Genomic DNA, 26,621 nt, shown 5'->3' on the forward strand with positions numbered 1-26,621 from the left:
AAATGGCCATTGAAGTGTCAGTGTGTATGTGTGTGTTTGTTTATTGTCTTTGGATATGCCTTTTTAAGAGTGCTCTCGTGTCTAATGCATTGTAAGGTGTAGAAACAGTAGTGTCGAAACGTTAGTCTGTTTGCACAATTAAAAGCTGCAAAGTAATCAGTGCGCTCCAGTCCCTTCTGTTTTTCGCATTGTATGGTGTGTGTGTGTATGTGTGCACATATACAGTGTGCACCAGTAGCTGACAGTGAACGCTTTAGGCATAAAAAAGACCTGTCTCATAAGACAGCCCCTGCCAGAATTTACTGTTTCATCGTTTTGTTAAGGTCACTCCAAAAATATCCAACCCTCCTCTGTCTATCAGAAATCACATCAACCTCTAAACCTGGATTATAATTTACAACCACCCGAAGTGTCTTCAGCTCCATTCTCTATATGTTCATTATCTTGGGAGTATAACATGTGAAACAGTGCCAAACCAGCTTTGGCTTTCAGGCTGATGAAAATGGCTGTGTGTGTGTGTGTGTGTGTGTGTGTGTGTGCGTGCGTGTTGATGCGTGTGTGTGTGTGTGTGTGTTTGCCTCCGCTGAAGTCATATCCTCACCGCTTTCTCCGTGTCTCTCCCTCTATCTCTCTGCAACTTCCTGTCTGTCTGAGCAGCTTCCTGCCGACCTCAATAAGATGCACCTAACAGACCACGCCCATCAGCAGGTGATGCACATGCCTCCCAGCCAGTCAGGATGCAGCATCGCCAGCGACTCGGGGAGCAGCAGCCTATCGGATATTTACCAGGTGGGTACACCGTTTCTCGTTTATGTCATTATCCCCATTTTACTTCTTTTGTCATGTTCTTTTTTCTAGACTGCACCAACATCCGACAAACCCTTCTTCAAGTTGTTCTGTATATAGTTTTTTGGGGGGTTTTACCAATGAGAGAAAACATAAAATCATAACATATGGATGATCTTCTAAAGCTCCAGCCTCTTATTAAATTAACCATCAGTGCTTTTCCCCTTGATTTACATATTTTTAAGTGGGATTTAGTCATAAGATGTTCATTTTTAAATACCTGTACAATCTGAAGTGTAGAGAATCTGTAGTAGTGTAATGCCTCATCAGTTTGTGAGGCTACCTCATGTCACACAAATTGGAATATCCTCTTATTTTTACTGTGAATTTTAGAAAAAAGGAAAGTTTTTGATGTATAAAACTGAAGCTTTTTTCTTCCCTGCCACCATTATTACATTATTAAGGTAAAATAAAGAAATCTGTCCAATCCGGTAACAAACCCTCCTGTCTATTGTTGCTCTTCCACCATCACACTGCGACACCATCTGGTCTGTGACAAAAGTATTTTACTGATGGTGGATTCTCTCCAGCTTGATGTGCTCCAATTCTGTCTGTCTACTTGTAACATATCTGTCACCCTCTACCCTTCCTCCTTGTACTCCTTGGTATCTAGTTAATTATTGCGCATCAGTCGTGCATCCTGGTGATCTGTCCCCCTCTGCAGTTCCTCCTGTGGAGGAAAGGTCACATGCAGGAAATCTAACCTAACCTTTCAAGCTCTGTCTGTACCTGTGCTACAGGTATAGGAGGCTGTAACGTCGTAAGTGTAGCTGGGTTTTTTGTAGCTATTACTTCAAAACTAGTGATCCAATTGATTTCCATCATAATGTTCGATACAGGTATTCCAAAACAACTGCTGTAAGTAGTCCTTGAGCATTGGGCTTAATGTCTTCAGTGGACACCTGTAGGAGACTGTTTGTCCCATTTACTCTCAGTTCTCCCATCCAATTTCTGGCGTTACATATAAACATACATATCACTTATAACTAAAACAAGGCAAGCATGTCTTTGACCCATGCACTCCTTACTGACGATTGCTTTGAATGCTTGCAGTCTAGGAAGCTTATTCCACTGTTGCATTCATTGCAATCACTCAACCTAATGCACAAAGTATAAAATGTTAAATGCAAATTTAAAAGTATTATTGCCAGACCAGGAGGTCATAATATTTTACTCTCAGCTCCTGTATGAGCTTCACCTTTATGTGACATTTCTGAGCATTCAATAGCTCAGTGTGCTTTGGAATTAAATGCCTCTCTTGAGTGAAGGGTATTTTAATGGCTGTAAATCAATAATCCATAAAAGGGTACATGACAAGCCTGTCAAGCCTGTCATCTCGTCATTTTAATCCCTTAGCTCGCCTAATCTCCCCTCTTTACACACAAAGTTGTAATAAATCCAAGAACCTTTCAATATTACCTCTCAGCCTTGACTGTTCTGTACTGGGTGAAAATATTTTAGTTTGCTTCTCCTTTCCACGACTTTTGACACCAGCTTGTTAGCATTGTCAGCATTCATCAGTGGAACCTGTGATGTCCGTTAGCTACAACTTAATGAGCTAGTTACAACAAGTTAATGAGCTGCTATGATCAATGGGCTCTGCTGGCAGTAAAACTAATGAGCAGGTTGGTTTCAGTGAAGAATGTTAACAATGCTAATTTTGGAGTGCCTGTATATTATAGATGTTATTTTACCCTTTTTGGTAAGTCCAGGATGAGAAATACCAACCACAATTTAGGTACAATTTTCTTTTTACTACCACTTGCTACCTTTTCAGGCTACTTTGGAGTCTGGAGTCTCTTTTCAAAATCTGTCTTATGATTACTCTGTACATTTGACATGGATTTTCCCCCAAACAAAACATTCAGAAAATAATAGATGAGGAGAAAGTAACATGGAAGAGAGATACAACTGGGAAACACATAACTTAGACAATGGGAGATATTCACAAAGTCTGCTACAAATTACAGTCAGAGCATTACTGCAATTTTTCAATTTAGCAGAGTGTTTACAATTACTAAAGATGTAACTGAGCCCAGCAAAGGAGAAATTGTTCTCTGCTCCTGAACTTGGAATATTAGTTGAGGAGAAGATATAATTGCAAAAGTGTGTATACTCATCCTGAAAGAGGAAGGCTAAAATATTAGTTAAATAGCCTAATTGTGTCACCTCAGCTAAAAGACTAGTGGTTGAATCAGTTATGAAAAATAGTACAAAAGGACATGAACTGCTGTGAGCCATTAAAAGTCATGAAAAAATACAAAGTCAAATAGGAGGCCAAAGACAAAATTGTGTGAAAAGTAACAAACTGGTCTTGTTTTTGTTCTGGAGCTGAACAGAAAAAAAACTCTGTAAAGTAACTTTATAATGCATCTTATAATTTGCTGAAATATTCTTTAGTGTTGTCACTGAAGTGTTTCCATTGTCTGACGTTGTTTTTGTGTCTCTCATCTCTGTTACTCACTGTTTAGAACTGGCGTTAGTCTCTTCCCCCGCTCAGTGCAACAGATTTTACACCTACTTTTCCTAGACATTAAATTTCAGACCCAGTTTCTTGTGCAGCAGTGGTCAGTTGGCAATGATTAATTAGTTGCAGCAGCGATTTGTATAAATTTCACTCCCCCCTCTCATATTTTGTGCCTTTGAAACTGGGACAATTTGCCTGAGCCCAAACATGGAATTTTTAGCATTGCCACTTTTCTTACATTTTACTTGTGCAAAACCTTGGTGCTATCATTTATTAAATAAGGACAACCGCAATTTGAGTGTTTATTGCACTGAGAGGGTGCAACAAATCCTCAGTAAGTATCCCCCGAGGTCTCAGGCGGTTGTAGTGGTGCGGTTCGGTGGGATAAGGAGCAAGGAATAACATAAAGTAGTTACCTCAAAAGTAATAGCCCAGAGAGCTGATTAATTATGGAATCTATTAGTCATTATCAGCTAAATTTCACAAAGTCATCTGTCATCTGGTAAAAAGACTTAAGCAGGCATCATTCAGATATTTTAACCTCCTTATCTCCTGCCTATCATACTATCCACCACAACCTGTCCTCCCTCGAGCAGATTGATGTAAGTCAGTTCAACCTGGGTCAGACGTTTAACACAGAGACCTGATCTCTTCATCCTGAGATTAGATATATATCACATGGATCTGATCCCATCAGCTTGTCACTGACCCAGCCCTGTGTTTGTTTACAGCTGTCTTAAAGCGCTGACCCACCAGTCAGCCACGCTCCTAAGCTGTCAAAGCATCCATTTTTTTGTTGTTTTTTTTTCTGCTGTGGGTTTCTCCCATTCATTTTAATTTTTCTTCACCCCCGTCTCTTCGTTCCCTTTACTCTGTCTTCCCAACTTTTCAACTCTTTGTTTCTCTTCCTCACTCCTGTTATTCTTCCCTTGTGCCCTTTACCTCCTCTATACCCCTCTCTTGTCAGTCACCCTCTATTCTTCTATTATTCTTGATCCCTCCCACATCACATTCCTTTCTTTGCTTCTTTATCTCCTTTCTTTCACCTTTTGGCTTCTGTATACTCTGAATTATTATTTTCTTTTCTGTCTCAGCAATGTCAAATGTGGTGGTGGGTAGAACAGTAGGCGATGTCCCTCGTCTCTCAGAAATGTCCTCCTGGCTCAAACTTGTTTAGAGACCAGGGGAGTCGGACTGAAAGGGCACATCCTGCATACTGAATGAACTGCGCTCTCCAAAAAAAAAATCAGACATGTCATCGTATCATATCACCGTCCTTTCCCACTATCTCACTGCCCTGATTTTCCAACAAATTTTAAAGTGAAGGCCACTTTTCTGCAAGAATTCAACTCAAGTCAATAGTCACAGTCTGACATTAGTGTTTGGTGTTGGTGTTAGCATGGTGTTTGCTCTCATGTTATTGTGATCTATATTGACTAAAAAGTACAGACACACCTTTGGCCCCGATAAATCAGAGGTGGCAGAAGCAACAGTAAAAGAAAAATATTTGTATAAGAACAACTTGAAGGACAGCTGTTGTTGAGATGTTTGCTTTGAGTGGCTTGTGTACTAGTTAAAGTATTTATCCTTGTGATTCCACTATGGGCTGTTTTTGGTTATGCGGTTCCTGGCAGAAAGGATTCAACTCATTAAATCATTACAGGTTGTTCTTTCTAATTTATTATGTTAGTCATGCGTTATTGGTGTCATGACAAATGACATTAGCCAAGAAAATAAAATCAGGCCTCAGATTTTATTTTAGACAGAGAAGGATTTCCTTTGGTCTCATCTTTTCTCATTTGTTAAACCAAATTTAAGGCATCTGGTGCAGAGCGGAACTGAGCAGCTGGTATGTTTTTAAAAGTCCTCTAAATAGCTTGTCCAACCTAATTTATGAAAACAAGAGCGGACCTGCGCCTGAACTTGGGATGGTCTGTTAGCTTAATCCTCTTTGCCTCGGAGGAACCTATAAAACCTTTTGGCCATGAACCAAATCTCTATAGAACCAAAGAGCTCGATTACATTGTTGTTAGGGAGTCTGTCCTGTAGTGTCGGGCCAGAAATGAACTTTTTCCCAACAGCTACAACAACTAATATATTCTGACCACATCTCGTCTACTCTATTCAATCATATACTACCAAAATGTAGGTATATTTGGTACCTACAGGACCTTGGTGGAAGAGATACTGTTGTAAGAAACATAGGTTTGATACTCAACAGGGTCCAATACTACCTGTGGTCCTCTAATAAGGGCGCCAAATCTCTGTGTGCATTCCAAGTATTCTTTATCAACAATTATTTGCCCTTGTGAAACCTAAACCCTAAATTTTACAGTACAGTATTCACCGCATTTCCTTTTTACCTCCCCGCTCATCTTTTTCCCTCCATAAAGAGGTCTCTTCACAAAAAGGAATTAAATAAATAAAGGAATATTAATCTGAAAAGAGACAAAGATGAGAATCAGGTTCATTTTGCCAAATGATTCTCTTTGTTTTTAGGCCTACCTGCAAGAGCGAACAGATGGCAATGCAATGCTGCCACCACCACTAGAGAGCTCCTCTTTTCACCTCTAGGTTGATGGTTCAATTCCCAACTGACCCGACAGCCCTTATGCCCCCTAAAACCAAACACTGCCAACCATCTGTCTGCACTGCATGGCGGAAATATGGGGGAAAATGAATTATTACTGCTGGATTTAAATATTTGGCCGTTCTACTCCTTTTTCCAGTTCAGGGCTTGGTTACAGGGTTTTAGCTCAGGATCACAGGTACAGCTGCTTATTCCAAGGTTATTCGTCATGTTTTGTGGGGATAATACATCGCTGATAAACCTCCTAAAATAAATGGGGACATGGAATAGAGCTGTGAAGTTAGAGGAGGTATTTGGTTGCTTCAGATTTTTACAAAATATGATGTTACTCAGTCTGCCGAAAGATTTTTTTTCAAAGTCTAGATACTGTGAGATATTTAACACCTGATTCCAAACTGACATAGTAGTTTTCAGAAACTAACTGTAACTAACTGTATTACTTTTGCTCAACTTTGAGTAGAACTAGTAGTCTATTTTTGTCTGTCCCATCGTTTGCCCCTTTCATATCTCTGTAATTAAATGGGAATCGGTCGCCATGTGCCAAAGCTGTAACTGTCTTGTAATGGTACTGAATACTCTTAAACTCACTTTTAGTGTGAATTGAAATCTTTATCGTGTCATAATAGTGTTGTTGCCTGAATACCACAGTGAAGAACTTATAATAGGACACTGTTGCAGGGCCTGCCAACCATCTTGTCATGGTGCACACCACTCTCCAATATTAATTTCTAGGTCATATTATTGCTTCAAATAGTCCTTTTGAGTTAAGCAGGTTTAACCCTTAGGCGAATGAAACCTAATCTAAAATTATAACATTTTCTGAAATTCTATAAGATGCAGTTTTTCCTAGTTAACACATAAGAAGCTGAATTATTTCTCTAAGTTCAGCGTTGTCATTCAAATCAGTTCTTTCCTTACTTCACTCCTTCCTTCTTTCCTCACATTGTTACCAACCACTGTGCTGTTTTATCCATTCCAGGCTACAGAGAGCGAGCTGGGAGATGTGGACCTATCTGGACTTCCAGAGGCTGCGGTGGACAGCGAAGAAGAGGAAGAGGAAGACGAGGACCTTGAGAGAGCTTCGGACACTCTTCTGGGCCGAGACCTGGTCCGAGAGTGTCTTGAAAAAGACCCAGCCGACCGCAACGACGATGACATCGGTCAGTCTAACTCTATGCTGCTCTTAACAAAGTCTCTTTCTGTCTCATATGTCTTCATTGCTTTAAGTGTTCAACAAACTTCAAATTGCATGAAAAGAAAATTATCTCTTGCTTGTCTTGAATGACATACACTTGCACTTAAACGCAAGTCACTTTCTCCCTCTTTGTTGGACTTGGGCACTCTCTGTAGCTATTTTTGGACCGCATGTCCATGAGACACAGCCTCCAGCGACAGCATCTATCATTCAGTGAGCACACACAAGGGAGATAAAAATGTCCCTCTCACAAAAAGACCCCTCGCAGTGGTCTCTAAACACCAATGCCCTTCCAGTGTATTTTTAAGCAGGCAATCAGAGACGACCTCATTAGCGGAACCCAGTGGGGTCCTGGAGGAGAAGGTGACCACATCAGAGAGCTGAGGGAAGCTGTAAAGGCATGGCCCGCTGTGTGCCTGCTGGCAGGCTGGCCTTCTCATGGCCTTCAGCACTGACTGGCTCAGTGACTCACAGTTCAGTCAGAGGAAAGAGTGAGAGAGATGAAGGGAGAGGAGGGCGTGTCTAGCCCAAGTTCAACCCTGACTCACATCGTATTTGAATAAATAAATAAATACATGTTTTTCTTCATTAATAAATCTTGCTTCAGTTCAGCCTTGCAAATTTGAAACCTTTGATTCAACACCAGCGGGAACTAAATGTTTAAACTTAGAGGATGTCAGTTTCCAGATCTCCTAGGGACTTAATCCAACAATTTTTATTATAATTGTCTTTAATCACATTTCATTTTAACAGTTCAGTTGGTGTTTCCCACCCAGAGACTCTCTGGAAGTCTTTTCCCAAATAAATGATCAAAGATCTTCTTCTCAGTTGGCTTACAAATGTGGAAATGCTTTAGCAAATCGTTAACATCATCATCAAAGTAGTTATAATACATCCCCATCAAGATTACAGCCTGATAATTGATATAGACGCCATTACTGACTGAGTAAAAACATTGCACTGAAGCTTTATTGGTTGATATTGCCAGTTTGCTATAGTCAAACTTAAGCTCTTAGATAAGAAGTGTTTATTTTTAAATATATAACCTATAAATATATAACCTATAAGTGTAGCTTTAATCAGCTTAGCTCACCAGATTGATGATTTACTTTGTCAGGAAAGATTCCACTCATTGTAATCAATACATTTTAAATTGAATCTAAACTTTCTGTGTTCCGTGTTTTCGGTCGTCTGATGAATCCCCAGCCATCTGGTAGTTAAAACTGTTTTAAAAATACTGAAAATGCTGTGACTGCTTGGCCCAAGGACCGAAGGACAGAGACGGAGAGGAAATGAATGAGGCGATAACAACAGGGGGAATGAAAGGGAGATACTGAGCCGGGCTGCACCTGGCTAGGTCACTCTGTTCTCAACCACAGTGCAGAGGAGGCAGACAGAAGATCAGTGGGGAAGGAACAGGGTGTGAACATTTCTCAGTAGGCATGAACATTTTAAACACTGACCAGGACCATTAACTTAGTTTTTAAAAAATGTGGTCATTAGCTTGGAGTATAACAGATGAAAAGTATTGAGATATACAATTATCTGTCTTAAACATCATACTGTATATACGATGAAAAGCAATCATTATACTTGAATAGACAGCAGCCCTGATGTGTGTGCATAAGGTTTGCTTGCTGTAGGGACCATTTAAAAGTCCATAGTTTGTTTCAGAAATGGAAAACGGTGAGCGGGAAAAATCAATGAGTGTTTTACCTGCACACCTGAGCGGCATCGCTGTGGACACACAAGTCAAGTCGATACGTGCTTTTTCCATGTTTCACCAAGCTTATGTTTTTTTTCCACCTCTGTCTAGTTGCTTTTCTCTCTTCTAATATTTGCCCTCCTTCCTTCCTTGTGCTGAACAGAGCAACTACTGGAGTTCATGCACCAGCTGCCTGCCTTCGCCAACATGACCATGTCAGTGCGGAGGGACTTGTGTAGCGTCATGGTGTTTGAGGTGGTGGAGCAGGCTGGCACAGTTGTACTGCATGACAAACAAGAGGTAGGAATGAACTAATAACACACATTTGTAAACAGAAGTGTACAGTTACTGTGGACCCCATAAAAGTCTGTGGAAGTATTTACATTAATGTTCTCAATTCAAGGCTCTCAGAAGTATTAAAAATACTTTACTTTAATTAGAAGTATTATATTTTTATGTTACCGAGCTCTTTTGCTGCATGTCTCACTTATGTTAATTACAGAGTAATTACAACATGCAAAATACGTTCTTCATGTCCTTCATTAACACGATTACACTGAATTCCCTTAACAATTAAATTGGCGTTTATCTTTCTTTAGTCAGAATTAAGATGTGTTTGCTGGCTTGCTGATTCTTAATTGGGTTGTTAATATAATTACAGTTAAAACATTTTAAATTTGTGTTTCCATAACCTGTAAAACAGTGATGTAACCTTCCAAAAAAAACACACACTAACGCACTCACACATGAAGCGTGTTGCAGTAGGCCAGCATGAGTGAACATGCAAAGACAAGATATGCAAGAAAAAGCACAAAAAATTGCACACAAGCACAGAGAACCACACAGACACTGGGATTAAAAAGAACACATACTGGTATAAAAACATGTTTCCGTGTGCACAAACGCACCATCTTCCAGTCCTATCCAAAGCCAATTCACGTACAGAAACCGGTATGTGCAAAGTCACTGCAGAGTAAAAGCCCCGTCAATCACTCGTGCTGCTACACAGCTAATTAATTAAGTTACATGCCTGAAAAACGGGCGTTCTGTCATGGCTGTTTGGTTACACACAGCAGCATTAGAACCGACAGGGTGATAAATGGCAATGAATAGCCAAGCCGCCAAGCTCAGGAGGACGGGAATCCACATCATCAAGACAAAAGCATGCGCACACACGTTTGTGAAAAGTATATACAAATAGGCATGCGCGTATATGTTTCCATACTCTCTGTGTCGAGGCAGGTGATGGACAGGTCTCCTTCACTCTGTCTGACTCTCTGCGGACTCGTGTTGAAGGTCAAAGAGAAGCACTTGGCTCTGCTCACGACTGAACACGACTCTGCTAAGTGAGTGAGAGAGGGAAAGGAAAATAAAAATGAGTCTAAAGTGGTCTAACAGAAGTAAAAAAGGGAGGTAAAGTGCTCCAGAGGACAGAGAGGAAGAGGAACACAACAAGGACTGTCATAATCGTAGTGAGGAGTGCAACCAGCTAAAGTTTCTTTACTCGCCATTTTATGTGAAAAATAAGAACTTGACAAGTAATGTTTTTGAATTTAACGCATTGAAAAGTGTTAAATATATGCAAACCTTAGGAAAATATCTGCTCAAAGACTTTTGTGTACAAAATATCTGTGATTGGTTAGCTTACCTTAGTTTTTCATCATTGCTGAGAAATATAAAGCGTGAGGCTGACTGGAAGGGTGACTGAAAGAGAGAGAGAAACTGATGAGGAGAGAAAGTGAGAAGCACTGAGAGAGTTGGGGATTTGCTGGGTGAGAAACAATGTGAGAATGAAAAGGCAATGAGGAGGAAATATCAGTTATAGTTGCGGAGGGAGCCCAGGGCTCGTTCACCCTCCCTCCATCCGCTCACACTCTGGATGAATGGCTTGTTATATTATGCCTGCCAGCTCAAAAGCAACCACCAGAGACACAATACCTCTTCACCACCATACTCATACCTCACACGGCACACGACACCACATTATGTTCACAATATACCAAATGTCAGTTTGTAATATATAGCCATTTTAACAGTCATTCTTGTGAAGCATTATAGGTCTGTTGCCTGCATAGTGCCACTTATTCCAAATCCTTTCAGTCATCCTGTTGAAATATATCAGAGGTATTACATTACAGTGATATCCAGTATGCTTTTTGAAATCTAATGATTTAAGGTAAAATTGTGCCAAGTTCTTTTTAATGATGAGTCAAACACATTATTTACACATACATAGTATTGGCAATAGATCTTCTGCAGACCAAAAACGTTTGATATCGTATGTTTGATGATCTTGATGATGTTGACTGTGTGCACCTCTGTCTGCAGCTGGACCTCTGGTATGTTATCCTGAACGGGGCAGTGGAGATCAGCCACCCAGAGGGAAGAGTGGAGACTCTCTGTATGGGCAACAGTTTTGGCATCTCACCCTCACTGGACAAACAGTACATGAACGGAGAAGTTCGCACCAAGGGGGACGACTGCCAGGTAAAGCAGACAAAAGCCCTCAAAATTTGTTTCAGCTGTTTGCTAAAACAAAAGGTTGATGTACATTTACAGCCTCGGTGTGATTATTAATAAACTGTGTGATAATGTGTTTTTGTAGTTAAGAGATACACTGATAGCATTTAACAGGTTGCTTGGAAACACGTGTATGTGCTTTTCTAGGTCTAGGGGAGAGTGTAGTAACATAAATCTAGATGAAGAATATGAAGAGTCAGTTTGTTCAGATTTTCAGTCTTTTATTGACAGTTATTGAAGCAAAAGTGTGACTTTAGAGAGAGACCCAGCTAAAATAGCAAACCAACCAACCCTGATTAGAAACAAAACCACAGTACTAGATAGACTACCCCAAAAGAAAAGCTTACAATACTAAAACTCCATATCAATACAAAAAAATGGAGAAAAGAGAATGAAACAAAGATGGCAGCTCTCCTCTACTGAGCTTCCTGGCGAGGACTTAAAGTAGAAGTTGAAACTTAAAACACAATAAATTAAGATAATGAATTAACTGAAATCTAACAGCAAAAATTTAACTTTCTGACATTAACCTGGCAACAACATACAGCAGAGCTACAGTATGGACTAAATCCTGACAAAATATCTCTACATACTCATAAACTTTTGGTGTAAGCAGGCAGCAAAAAGTGGCCTGAGGGGCATAAAAGTGCAGCTCCTCTGCCTTTTATATACCCACAGATGGGCAGGTCCCAAGATGTACCAGCCAATAGCACAAGGGAGGAGGAGCCACACAGCACAACATATCAAAACTCTTAAATAACACACATTCACCAATGGGAGAATGTCAATTGTTAATTTTTGTCATATGACGAGTGTTTTGGGTGTTTTTTTGTTGTTGTTTTTTCTGCACACTCCTTAACTTTATTATGCAAAATCTATGTCACAGTGCTAGAAAGTGTCATTTCATATCTTTGTTTGACTACGGTATAGAAGTTTGCAGCCATAGCGAAATAATTGCAGACATTTTCATTTACCTTCACCATTTGTTGTAAAAGTTGACATTTGGAATAATATGATAGCATAAAGTTTGGTATACCTTTTTAAAATACAGAATCTTGGTTGTCAATTAAGTTGCAGGCCTATTCTACATCGCCACAAAGCGTTTCTCAGATCATATTCAGGTTTCTCACAGAGAGACAGTCTTAATATAGAGATGTGATGCGTGAGTTAACGAGGGTAAAAGAAGCCAATCACCTAATTGTGGTAACAGCCCGTCTGTCCACACTGCCCAGTTCCTCCGCTACATTCAAGCATTTCCTGTCTTCTTACACACAGGAAGTTACAGAGGTAGGGCTTAGCGACACAAATGCAGAAATTGATGATTTAGTCAAGGAAAGCACAGCAAGAGAGAGTGTTGTAGTGTAGTAAAGAGTCATGTCTTGCTGTGTGATATAAAGGGAAGTCAGTTTAGCTGCAGTATCAGATTGTAGAGAAGGATACTTCTGCGAAATGGCTAGTTGAGAGGATTTTGGACCGTTATAGGTACTTATATTAAGCTTTTTTTACTCGGGTTTAGTTTAGCGTAAGAAGTAGTCTGGTTAAACTTTCCTTCCTTCTTCCGTCCATCCCTCCCATGCCTCTCTCTGCCCGCCATCATGCTTCTTCTGTGTTATTGTTTGAGTACCCGAATGCGGTGCAGAGCAGTGTTATGCTCTACTACAAGTTCACCCGCTGTCCACATGTCATCCTCGACCAGTTCGTCTGCATCGCCCAGGAGGACTACTGGCGCATCCTCAACCATGTGGAGAAGAACACACACAAAGTGGAGGAGGAAGGGGAGATTGTGATGGTCAAAGAGCACCGCGAGCTTGACCGCAGCGGGACCAGGAAGGGACACATTGTCATCAAGGTTAGTGACTTTAAATGTCTGAGTGTTCTGCTTTTACACTTAAAGAGAGTTCAACCAGGGTTCAAGAAAGTGTTTTTGCAATTCTCAAGTTTCCACTGAATCCCCATGGTTTCTGTTCTGACAAGGATCAATAAAGTAACGTGTTATTAGTGTTTCTACAAAATGTGAATCCACTGTGGATGGAAAAGTAGAGATGCAGGATCTCTTGGGGTTCAAATGTAAGGTCAAGTTAGACTAGTTTCTCCCAGAGCCCAACCTTTGATAACTTATTCAAGAACATATTTTAAACAAGATGAGCCAGGGAACAACACCAGGGAGGTTTAATGTCCAAGGTTAAGGTTAAACTGCATGCCAGTTAGTTAATGAGCATGTTTAATCTCACAATTTATCACTCTGTGATTTTTACACACTAAATATAGTGAAATGACTTGAATTGATTTGAGTACCGACTCATTATGAATCAACCATGCCTTCACGTACAGTTACTCTGCAAAAACATCAATACAGCAGCTCAGTGTTCTAAGTTGTTCATGGTTGATTGACTGATTGATTGATTGATTTTGTTTATGGATTAAACAGACACATAAAAAAGGAAAATCTAAAGGATAGCATGGTGAATTGAAAACACTTATTTCCAACAAGACAAAGAAAACATAAAGAAACACATTCAACATAAAAAATAAACAGTACAATCCTGAAATCCAAAAACACATCACCACAATTTAAGAAATAAAAAATAACTCTCACACAAGGACAAGCACAGCTAAAGTAATAGCATTTGCAGATTTCATTATAAATCTGTTACCCAGTTCCATAAAAAAAAAGTCCTAACCTGACTTCTATAAGCCCCTCTCATTTAAAATCTTGATGTGTAGCAGAGGGCTGTTCCACAACATGGCACCAGTGTAAAAAAAGGAACTTCTGGCTACATTATTCACTCGAGGCACTTTACATGGATGCACACTGGCCCTGATTATAGTTATTCTGAGTATGGACTATTGTTATCTGAGGACACAAGTCTAGAGGAGCAAACCCATTTATTATAATGTATATATGATGCAGCTTCTGTTGTTCTACTCTGAGCCGTACTAGCTGCACTCCTTTTCTTCTGAATTCATCACTACCAACATGAGGGGATGCATTTAATAAATACCAAATAGTATTATTTTGCATCACCTGCAGTTTGTTCCTTAGTTTAGCTGTCAAACCACTGTACCAAGCAGAACATGTATAATCGAAATGATTTGCCGGAGCATTTTCTTGTACGCTACATTGCAGTGCGCTCCAAGGCCTTTTGATCCTTTTCCCGAGCCTCCCGAGGCAGCCAGGTATTGATCATATAATGGGCCTGAATGATTCTCTTGGCGGCTGCTTCGAGGAAGGCTGTTGGCTCCAAACCACATCCAGTGGAGATGAGTCAATTCACAAATGTTAGCATTTCCGCTTCTGTTTTTGGCTCTGTTCTTTTTGTGTCAGACAGAACTGGATGCCTTTCTAGTTTCTGTTCCCTGTCAAATGAATCGTTTCCCTAAGAAACTCCTGATCTGACGACATTAACAAACTCACTGAAAACAGAGGAGTATACTTTCTGTGTTGTGGACATTGTACATCTGTTCCGTATAAAAATTAAAAGATGTAGATACCGATATCCAAAATTTTACACAAATCCTCAGCAAAGATACCCGATCAACAAATTGATTGTGCTTTTGTAAAAGAGCTATTTTCTGTGTGTGTGTGTGTGTGTGTGTGAGTGAGCACACGTCTTTGTTTTATTGATGGTTGACCGACAGCTCTGTTCAATAGCTGCATCTTTATAGTTCATGTCCTTGTCACTTTTATGATTAATGTCGACATAATTTATTCAAATTGGCTTGTGTGTGTGTGTGTTCTTGCGCCTGCTCACATCAATGTGTGCCCTTGTGTGATTTTAGCCGTCTTACATGTGTATGTATGAGTCTGTATGTTTTTCTCTATGTATCATTTTATATATATATGTGTGTGTATTTTTCACCCTAGGGAACCCCAGAGCGTCTGATCATGCACCTGGTGGAGGAACCATCGGTGGTGGACCCCACCTACATCGAAGACTTCCTGCTGACCTACAGGACCTTCCTGTCAAGTCCCATGGAGGTCGGCAAGAAGCTGCTGGAGTGGTTCCAGATAGAAACCCTCCGAGACACAGTGAGTGTGTGTGTGTGTGTGAAAGTGTGTAGTAGGCTGGCACCTGCAAGATCTGTATGTGTGTCCGTACTTAAGTTTGTGTGTGAGTGGACAAAGGTGTGAGTGGACTTGAAATGTCAAGTGGGTCAGTTGTCTTGGATGGGAATGTTAAAGTGTGTGTGTAAATGTTGCAGGGTAGAGAAGCTTATGAGCATGCCATTCTGTGCTATTTGTGTGTGTGTGTGTGTGTGCAGTTTTAAATGCCGGTCCTTATACTTCTATTGGCACTCCTAATGTTTTGTATTCATGCGTGTTGATGGAAATTCATGTGTTGTGCCGCTCACATGCCGATCAATACAAGTTCAGCCAGCTCAGCTGTCCTTGAGCCCAACAGCAATTTGTTCATGCCAGACACTCCCACTGTCCATAACTGCTTTAACCTAAGATTAGTCTTGTTCTGTCAATAGTCTTTATGGGGTTGTCATTCAGGCTTATAATCTTCAACCCCGTTAAACAGGACCTAATCCCATACAGAACGAGCAGAGGGAAAGTAACAGAATGTGTAAAGAGAGGAAGAGAGATGGCGTGAGGAACCAAAGAGAGTGAAAAGTGGCCATTGATTAATGCTCTGTGGTGATGTATTGGTTTCTGCTCTGACCTTTCGCAAAGGTTAGAACAATGTTACCATGTAGTGTAAATTTGCCGAAATAATTGTTTCCCAACGCCCCTTTGCTTTATTTTGTCTTCTAATTACTGTGGAACAAAATTAAGTGATCAACCATCCTTAAATCCTCTCTGCTACCGTACACTAGGTCATTATTTAGCCTCCCTGCTGTTTCTCATGTGTTACAAGCTACTGCAGATTTTTTTCTACCATTTAAAGTAGCATTAACTAATGTCACTGTGATATATTGATAAGATATTTATCACATATACTGTATGTGCAGTTTCTGCCAACATGGTGACATACTGTAGTGAATAGACAAGACGGCACTTCAAGCACTCTCGTTGCCAAGCATTTAGCCTACTTAAGAGTCCTTGAGCAATACGCTGAACCCTACCAGCTCCTGTTGCTATGTAGTCGAATATGACCCCTAACCTAACACCTACACTATATGCATTTTGCACAAGCTCTCTCAAGTGCAAGGTCTTTGAAGAACTGTGGAGTAAAAATAAATTGTCACAGGAAGTGTAAAGGTACGTATGTTTTGTCTCTGCGCTGAATAAAGCCCTTATTGTATCTCACAGGTAACGAGAACAGTGCTGCTGTGGGTCAACAACCACTTCAATGACTTTGAGGGTGACCCGGCAATGACACGCTTCCTGGAGGAATTTGAGAAACATCTAGAAGTCACAGTAAGATGAAACATCAGTCTAAATTTGAGCTTTATTTATTCTGCTTATCTTTTGTGTTGTCACTTGTTGTCACTCGCTACACTAATCACAAACGTCTACCATCTGTTTTGCAAAGTTTTATCACTGTATCATAAATACTTAAAACTACAAGACAGCAAGAGTCCCCAAAGACATTCCTGCAGCACTTGTCTTGTCAGAGTTGTAGCTCAAATTAAACAAATATCAAAATATAATTTATATTCTCATGCAATAAACAAAAATGGTTTGAAATCAGCTTGAAGCATTTGCACATTATTACATTTGCAACTTGTTTTTCCATCCAAAATTACATAGCTCACCTTAGGAAACAAAAGCTAATTTGAATGCGAGACTCCTTAGGCTCATCGTCCTGTTTTTCCACTCCCTGTCAGAAAATGAAGGGCCATTTGCGGCTGCTGAACATCGCATGTGCAGCCAAGGCTAAGTGGAGGCAGATCACTCTGCAGAAGGCGTCCAGGGAGTCACCGCTCTACTTTGACGTGCTGGGCGGCAGCGAGAGAGGATTCGGCATCTTTGTTGAGTCAGTGAAAGAAGGGAGCAAGGCTGCAGAGGCCGGACTCAAACGGGGAGATCAGGTGAGAGGATATAATGCGACATCCTGCGCTATAATAAAGAATGTACTTTTTTTTTTTTTTTACAAATCACACCTAACAGAGCAGCTGTTAGGTGTGCTGAAGCCATAACATCTGTGAGGAGTGTTCTTTACTGTGATTATAGGCCTGTGTGGTTGTCGATTGTACCTAATTCTACCTCAGGAACCAGAGTATTGCTCGATCATTATCTTAGCAAATGGTTTATTGCCTTTGTGTGCATCTCTAGATGTGAATCAGTCCCTAATTACATCCATAGAATGGAGAACCATCAAGGCTCTGCATCCAGCCATGGCTTAGATAAATGTGAAATATATTGCATAAAGTTACATAATTAAATATTTAATGTGATGTGATATATGTTGCAGAAAGCAGAAATTTAACATTCAGAATGATGCATGCTTATGTTAGAGTTGAGTCATCTTCATAACAGGAGCACAGGTCTTTCACCATTTTGTCAGTGAGGTTTTAGTTAAATATAGTCTGATGATCTGGTCACAAGGTCAGCAGTCCTTTTTTGAAGGTTGCGACGTGACGGTTTGCTCATATTACACCAAATTCACTTCATTATTCTTGAGACTCTTGAGGCCAGAGCAAAAACTAAACTATCAAGTCCAAAGCACTCATAGACCTCAGAGATACACTTGTGCACAGTGAGCATCATCATTGTGAATATTGAGAAGCTGTTTGGCCAGCTTTAGATCAAGAAGTGCTTTGATCACCTAGGTGAACAAGAACCTCTCAAACAGTCCCTTCATGGTGAAGGGAGACCCTTCTGCATTTTAACCATCTCCGCAACACTTCATCAGTCGTGTCTTTATGTTGAAGTGGCTACATGGAAGCCTCTCCTGAGTAGAAGGCATACAACTGCCCGTCTGGAGTTCAACAAACAGCACTTGTGTCAGGTACTCTGAGAGCCTGTGATGATATTGTCTGGTCTATAATGAGACAAGCTGGACAGTATTGTATCTAGAACCAGGTATCCTTCATCACCTGTGGCATGGTGTTGATGGCATCATGTAATACTTCTCAGCAGTTGGGACTCCCAAGACTGTTCAGCATTTAGGTAACAGAAAAGAGAACCAGATAAAGCAAGATTATCAAAGTGAAATACTCTTAAGTACCTCAAACTTGTGTAAAAATGTACGTTTCAGTACAAAGTCCTGAAGACCACAAACATCACAAAACTGTAGTGGCTTCAAGAAGAAACTACAAATTTTGCTCAGCAGCTCGGCCAAAGCCCTGATTTGAAACTTGAACTGCAATAAAAATATTTGGATAAAGTTCATAGTTCATTAGTGCACTGCATACGATCTGATACAGTTTGAGAAAATGTGTAAGAAACGATGGTAAAATAATATATGCATCTGACTACCAAATGTTTATCAGGGAGAATTTCTCTCCAAATATCCATCTTTTCCCCCCAAAATGTTATCCTTGCTAATTGTATTTAATTTAACTAATTGAAAAGTTGTGACATGGCCTGGTACAACCTCAGAGGATGGCTATGAGTTAAACAAAGGATTCATCTGCTATAATTGCGGTTAAACTGAGCTTCTGTTACATGTGAAAGCTCGTTTAACTGATTATTCAGATCGAGTACTTTTATGACTGTACTCTCATATTTGGTTCCTATTTACGGTCTTTACTCTCGCGCTTGTGTGCTTCCTGTTGTCGCAGCTACAGTTCTGAAACTTTTGTCTTTATGAGTGTGTCACAGTGAGCAAGAGGTTAGATAACAGACTCCTTTGTCTTGAGTTGTTGGCAGACACTGTTTCAGGGGCAGTCTCTTAAACTACTACACAACTTTATTCACATTCCTACTCTAAATTATTAAAAGCTTTACCATGAATGATTACAAACGTTCTGTATTGTTTAATACAGTTAATGGACTGACTAACTGTTTCTTATTGTATTATTAACTGCTGCAAACTACTGGACAGTGTTCAAGTCAAGCTGTCCAACAGCCACACTGCAGTGCACACTTCTCTTTTTGTGTCATTCTGAGAGGACTGGAACCACGTTGTTCACTCTTTAAATTTAGTAAACTATGTACAGATATGCTGAGTCAAGAAAATTGCAGGAAGACCAGAAAACATCCTATTTGTTTTCAGTTTAGGATAATCTAAAAGTTTAAATTTTTATTGGGAATTTCAATTGGTGTTATTTTCCCCCAGATAAGTCCATGTCTACCTCTGTGTCTATTTCTACCTTTGAATCAGTCGTGCTATTTTTTTGCTGTCTTGTTTTAGATCATGGAGATCAATGGTCAGAACTTTGAGAACATCTCCTTCTCCAAAGCTGTTGACATCCTGAGAAATAACACGCACCTCTCCCTCACCGTCAAAACCAACATATTTGGTGAGTGAAGTCACAGTATTTGCACTCGCACACTAAAGCACATGGAGTGCAATCATCTTCAGTTCATATCAGTGCTTATCATTCGAGACGATGACCGATCCTCATCTCTCTCTGTACCTTCTTCCACCTAGTCTTCAAAGAGCTCCTCAGCAGGATCATGCACGAGAAGAAGAATGGCGGCCCTCACATTCCCAAGATCCAGGAGAAAAAAGGCAATCGCTTCTCCATCCCTGACCTTCCTGGAGACATGGAGTTCCCCACAGACCACAAAGCCACCAGGAAAATGAAGGCCAACACTGTGTCTGGAGGACGAAACAAGATCAGGAAGATGCTGGAGAAGACGCGCTTCAGTATACTGCCACCCAAACCGTTCAGGTAAGAGAATTAATATAAATACTGCCGCCTGTGTGGCTGCAGGAAGTGCTTGATTGAACAGACGTTAAATGTTTCAGTAACATATGTATCATTATCGGTATCTATTTTACTCATCACATATGGAAACTATTGAGCAACGTTCTTTACATGCCCCTATAAGGCTGTATACGCCACAGAATGGTGAAAAACAATTTTTTATTCACCTAAAAATGAGTCTTAAACACAACATGGCATGAACTGAATGTTGAAGAGATTTATAGAGAGAGTTTAATATATGAGCAAAGTAAGTTCAGGTGGATTTACCCTCTACAAAAACCGACTATAAAACAAGTTGGTCGGCACGCACCCCTGTCTAACTGGATCTGTCTACTGAGTCTACATCGGTATTGCCGCAGTCTGTTACCATTTGCAGACAGAGAATATTGGAGGCGTGAGCAGAAATCTAAATGACTGAACTTCTTGTTGCAATGGCACCTCAGACAACAATAGAGAAGTACATTTCAACCTCCTCTCGTGTCTTGTATGAGGAAATGGCGTGATTGCGCACAACTCGTGACTGTAATTTTTACCTGCAAGTAGTGGTACACAATAATAAGTAACAGTATGCAAGAGGGCCAAATCTAACACGCTGATAGTCTGTCCCAATTCAAACTCCGGCTCGCTTTTGCACTTTCTTACTCGTGTTTGTCTGGTATGCAATCTTCTTTCTACTCTCACTTATCTTCAGCTCCTTAACATCAATAGATTCCTGCCAAATCATGAAAATGTAAAAGGCATCATCATCATCATCATCATAAAGCCGTTGTCGCTGCGATCCATAACCAGCCATTGTACTTGCAGCATCTGGAACAATTGCAAGTAATTCTGCACACGGAGGCTCACATTCAATATTCCACCCGCAACGTGCTGTTACAGACTAGATTTCATTTCATCATTTCATTCCTTTCCAGGCCTCATTAAACTCCATACTGTGTCAATGCTGGAGAGAGAGAAGGCGCTGTTCTCGCCTTCTTAATTACAGAGCTAACTGTCGGCACTGCTCTCACACACACTGTAAACTCACACATACACACACACACACACACACACTGGCACAGACAAATACTGTCATGCATATCCATGTCCTTTCACTTTTCTCTCTCACTGTCTCCACTCTATCAGTTTCCAGCTCAGCAGTGATTATGTCCACAAAGCCACACAGTTTGCATGAAAACTGATTGTGCTCTGTCTCATAACGCAACACGCTATCACGCGGCCATTGATCCGGCTCGGTGCACAGCTTCGAAAGGCCCTCTTCTGCGTTCTATTTATCGACCAAACAAGGCCTTTCATTGCTTTTTATTTTGCTAGGCGGCACCATTCAAACCGCTCTTTGATTCAAGGGAACTGATAGCTGATTAAAGGGACTGGAAATGAAAATGGAGATGAGACGGGTCAATCGGGATTCATCAGTGGCTGTTGTAGGAGGAAAATTTGAGAGGAGGCTGTGAGAGATGATGGTTTTCTGAGTGCATAAACCTCCTACGGTAGCTTTTGTAAAGTTGTCTACTGGGTGTGTGTTTGTGTGTGCATACTTAGGTAAGGTACAGGCTGTTCTGAGGACAGAAACATGCAGTTTTAAGTACACACACACAAACACACACACACACAGAGTGGACTCACTGTCATTTTAAGGACACATTGGCTCTCACAGGGATCCAACCTGTGACCGCCGTTGCTATGGTACAATCTCTTTCTCACAAATGCTACATTTTTAATCATTTCGCTCACTTTTTAAACCTCCTAATTGAGGAAAATAACCTTGTTTAACAATTTAAAATCACATTCAGATGCTCTGGCCCAGTTTATGTACACACCACAAACCCACCGTTACTGCTGCTGCTTCTTTCTTGTTCTTGGCCGACATTGTGCTCCACTTCAGACTAAAATTTTATATGACAAGGTCACACTGGCAATAAACAAGTCGTTTTTCTGTCAAATTAAGATGTCTGGGCCTGTGCATGCACCTTTACATACAACCCATATTGACCAACCTAGCTGATTTACTTTCCTGAGATTGGAAAGCAATAGACAGAGGGTTTAGCCTCTAGTCAGTTTGTCTCAGAAGTCTACGTGATTTAGTGAGATGACAATAAAGTAGTAACCTCCATGTCCCAAGATGCCAATTTCATCCTCTCTACCTCTTTGTGATACACTAACATGTACTAAACAGTAATGCATATTGCTCTAAGTATGGTGCAAGTGTTTGTGCACCATTTGCTTTACGCTCACTGCACTACTGCTGCGTTGCTGCACCACTTCCAAGAGGGATTGTTGATGAAATTTTTAATCTGTTACAGTTTTAGACCTGCCTGGACAGGAATTAGAAAGATAAAAAGAAAAGTTTTGGACTAACAGCTCCGTCTATAGCCACAAAAAAAGGCTGCATTTCAGGAGGATCACACTTGCATACTAAAGGTCATTAAAAGTCTGTGATGACATAAGTTGGCCGTCATATTGTTTGAGACAAAAATCCCCCGCCTACCAATTTCTAATCATAGCTGCATTTGCAGTTGAATGTGTGAATCAGAATCAAAACAACATTTTTCTTATTAATTTCTCTTTTTTTCAATAACACGGCACATTGGTTAACATTACGGTAAATGTGTTGGCGTTGGCTGAATGGCTCATGTTTAATTGTTATCCCTCTCAAGACCAAAAATGGAACATTTTAACAAACAGAGGCATAACATTTCAGTCTTGTGGCCTTCATCAGATACCATCAGATGCCTCCGTACCTGAAAAATGTCTCAAACACAAAAGTAGCAGTAAATACTAGTCCATAACTTGATAATTTTGTCTACTATTTGACCTGATAACCTTAACCTGCTAAATCTGCTCTCCAACTTTAAAGGCATGTTGTTTTTCTGTGAAAGATCTGTTCTTGTATGTTTGATCAAATCCACAGCTAATCATTCTTTTTTCCTAAAAATGTCTTTAACAAGTCTGAAAGAAGTATTGGTTTTTAACATTTTCTGTGTAGTAGCAACCAACTGCTATTTGCTGACAGATCATCTCACTTGTGTTATTTGTGAATGGGGTCAAACAGTCGAGTTGAATTTCCTCACTAACCCTACGATTTCCTGTCATGTGGTGTGTATGAAAATATGCTGGCAGTAGGAAATTGCTCCTGACATTTTTCTGTTTATTTCAGCAAACCTGTCAGTGTGTCCGAACATTGGCTATTGTATATTCTGTCAACATACATGTGTGTTTGTGTTGTTTTCAGTGTGCACAGACATTGTCACTTTGCTTCACTTGTATTGCTGAATCACTTCAGCAGAGTTCTGCTTCTGTTTCTTTTTTTGGTTTCTTTTCACGCTTTGCAATGTCGTCTCTCTCCCGTTTGTCTCCGCTGCTTCAGGGGCCTGTTTGGGTAAGACCTCTTGCAAAACTCCCCTTCCTCTAACCATTTGATTCAGTATCCATATGCAGACATGCACACAGCAGGAAGTCACACACACACACACTCACCAGTACCACTGACCTTCAGCAACATGACCAGAGGACGGCATTTATAGATTTCATGCTAATTCCTTTAACATATGAATCCCTTCTCCTTCAACTGTTTCTGCCTTTTTTCTGCAGAGTCAAGGTGTTCCTTTGCTTTTTTTCACTTTGAAATTCTCCCAATTAAATTTGTATTCATCACTTCTTTCTGGAGTCAGGCTTAGACCTTCTGGTTTTCAACCAAATGTATTCAGGATGTTGCAGAAAACATGAAGAAGGAGGCCTTTCCTTGATTTAATACAGTGTACAAATAGTAGAGTGATATTGGTTACAGATGGATTTGGTTTTTTGATCTTTAATATTCAACACACCTGCACTTTAAACATATTAGAGAAATACATTTTCCACATTTATAGTTCCATATTTAACTCATACTGATCTAAAAACTCAGTTATTTCGACTGTGATATTTGCGAATGTGGTTCAAAATGTAGAACTGCCATACTTGTCATCATCGGGTGTCATTTGCTCGCTGTCTTGACCTCCATTGTTCAAAGTGTGAATATTATCAGACATGTGATACAGCCAAGAAATGACAATGTCAGTCTAGCCTAATTTGAGACCCGTGATATTCTTATCAGCTTCAATTTCACCACAATCTTCTTTCTAAATCTCCTTTCTCTTTTTCTTTTTACACCACCCCCCAAGTTATTTATTAACCTACCTGTTTTTTTCTTATTTCTGTCTCTTTTGTTCTTCAACTGCTTGTATCCGTTTTTACAACCCTCCCATCTTTTCCTCTCCTGTCTTCCCTCCATCCTGTCGGTGCAGTACCTATCGACTAGCGACTCCCAGATTACAGAGGCTTTGCTACCGCAGCGCACAGCTGTGTTAGTGGAACCTCTGCATTACTGCACTATGTTCAGTACATACTGTACAGACACACACACACACCTAGAGGGAAGCCACAATTAGTATGCAGACAGGACAGGATGAACTCTCTCCGTCTCAGACTCTGTTCTTATTACAGCAGTTTGAAATGCTATAAATGTACCCGCTTTAAATTCATAGTCAATTCTAGCTAATGCTAAAGATACTGAAAGTCTGAGTTATCCAAAAGCTACCACAACTGTATAAGAAGGTATAATCTATCTCTCCAACCTTCAGAAAACCACATTTATCATTTGAGGCTGGGCTGTTCAGAATCACAATACCCAAACTGTCTGTCTGTGGGTTTCGTCTCAAAATAGTTGCCATTTCCATCACATGTATGCAGATCCAGATGGTCTAACGAGGCCTTTAACGTAAAGGTTGATGTTTGCATATCCCTGAGCGGGGCTGAGGAGCCAGGTGGAAAGGCGTCTGTCCCTCAGATCTGGTTCAGTCATATAATGTAGTCAACTGCTGGACACACACAAGAGAACAGAGGGCTAAATGCTAACACACACATAGATGTATTCAAAAGCTAAGAGCAGGGACACAAAGTACAAATGTGTGAATCAAATCACAGGAAATCATCTGAATGAGCTAAAAATACTCATTATGTATCATTACTTTTCATGTGCTTTCATGTTCTGCTGTTTGTGATGCTTGTTTGTGTCTCTGTTAGCTCGTGTGCACCAGTATCTCATTGTTCTTGTGTCGTGTGTTTGTGTCTTTGTGCGTGTGTGTGTGTTTGGTGAACTTCTCTATCAGTGAATGCTCCTTATCAGTTACTTCCATTCATGAAACCGCCTCATGGATGAACTTCAGCTGTGTCACTGCTGCATATTAAAAAAACAAAATATACTGATATTGGTATTTTGTGTTGACATTCTGCAAGAGTAGACATTTCGATTAAATCTAATATTTTTTCCCCATTGTGTTTATATGAGTTGTGATTTTGATATGTTCTCCAGACGAAGGGAAATACGCACGTTTCAATACCTGTGCTTAAAGCTCATAAAACACAGGGGAAGAGGATTTTTTTTTTTAGGAGAAAATGTCTACTGCTGCAAAATAAACACCTTCATTTTAGAACATTAAGTTTGTCTCTTATGGAGTAAATCTAATTATCCTGTTTCTCTCTCTCTTTCTCTTTCTTTCTCTCTCATAATATCAAACCCTTTTTCTTTTAATACCGTCCTTCCTTTCCCCCACACCTACCCTCCCTACCTACTTCACCCCCCTTCTCTTTCTCATCCCTCGTCTCTCTGCACCCTCTCTACCATCCCTGCTTTCCTTTTCTAGTGATGGTGGCATGGGTCAGTCTCAGGATGACAGCATTGTGGGTACCAAGCAGTGTCGTCACAGCGTGGCCATCATGCCCATCCCTGGCAACCTGTCATCCAGCAGCCCCGACCTGCTGCAGCCGGCCACCAGCGTCCTCGACTTCTCCAACCCTGCAGGTAAGAAAAAAAATGTTGATTTAATGAAATCAAGGGGAAAACTATATAAAATCCTTCCTCTGCTGTGCTCTATCTGAACTGATGTTTCAAAGTGACCGGAGTTTTCGGTTATGTTCCATAACACATTGATCGGCCCATTGTTCGTATCACTTACAACCGGATTGTACACACAATTTATTGCTGAGATCTTGGAACACATTGACGTCACTAAAAAGAAGCCAGACAGAGTAAAAAACATGGTCAGACAGGTTATAAACAAACTTCCAGGTTAGCCAAATGTATCTGGAAGAGAAAACGAAGGCTGTAAAACTGTCTGTTGTAAACTTCAGTCACAGATTGACTTCCTGTGCGCACACACACACAGTTTTCCTATCGAATGAGGGATTATTAGATACATTTTTGTTTGTGCTGCTTTCAGTTTTACCTCCAAATAAGGTGATAAAGATTTAGATAATCAACTAAACTGTAGTCTTGTTTATCGCCTGGTCTGGTCACCTGACTGCTCGTGCTTCTTGCCCCGTTGGACTTTACTGTAGTGTCTCGCTGTGTGTACAAATAATGTTGTCGTAACCGCTAGAAATGATTGTCCCAGAAATGTCCCAGAGGGGGACTGCATCAGAAATCGCGTCCTCTTTCTTTCTTTGCGTCTTTCTTACCAAATGCATTTAACGTGTGTTTCATTAACCTTTTTGA

At 40.4% G+C, this 26,621-nt stretch overlaps 1 protein-coding gene across 5 annotated transcripts in view; it reads left to right on the forward strand.

Annotated features, from left to right (window-relative positions):
* The window catches only part of LOC122995165 (rap guanine nucleotide exchange factor 6-like), a 158,832-nt gene that overhangs the window by 102,332 nt on the left and 29,879 nt on the right, over nucleotides 1-26,621 (forward strand). For all 5 annotated transcript variants that reach the window (XM_044370190.1, XM_044370191.1, XM_044370187.1 and 2 more), the window contains 11 exons: nucleotides 658-789; nucleotides 6,883-7,063; nucleotides 8,967-9,103; nucleotides 11,132-11,290; nucleotides 13,020-13,172; nucleotides 15,189-15,353; nucleotides 16,581-16,688; nucleotides 17,099-17,302; nucleotides 19,570-19,678; nucleotides 19,810-20,053; nucleotides 25,771-25,928. In XM_044370190.1, the coding sequence (XP_044226125.1) occupies nucleotides 658-789; nucleotides 6,883-7,063; nucleotides 8,967-9,103; nucleotides 11,132-11,290; nucleotides 13,020-13,172; nucleotides 15,189-15,353; nucleotides 16,581-16,688; nucleotides 17,099-17,302; nucleotides 19,570-19,678; nucleotides 19,810-20,053; nucleotides 25,771-25,928 (1,750 nt within the window). The remainder of the gene's footprint in view (nucleotides 1-657; nucleotides 790-6,882; nucleotides 7,064-8,966; nucleotides 9,104-11,131; nucleotides 11,291-13,019; nucleotides 13,173-15,188; nucleotides 15,354-16,580; nucleotides 16,689-17,098; nucleotides 17,303-19,569; nucleotides 19,679-19,809; nucleotides 20,054-25,770; nucleotides 25,929-26,621) is intronic.

Source organism: Thunnus albacares, chromosome 13, assembly GCF_914725855.1.
Source record: "Thunnus albacares chromosome 13, fThuAlb1.1, whole genome shotgun sequence".
Classification (NCBI taxonomy): domain Eukaryota; kingdom Metazoa; phylum Chordata; class Actinopteri; order Scombriformes; family Scombridae; genus Thunnus; species Thunnus albacares.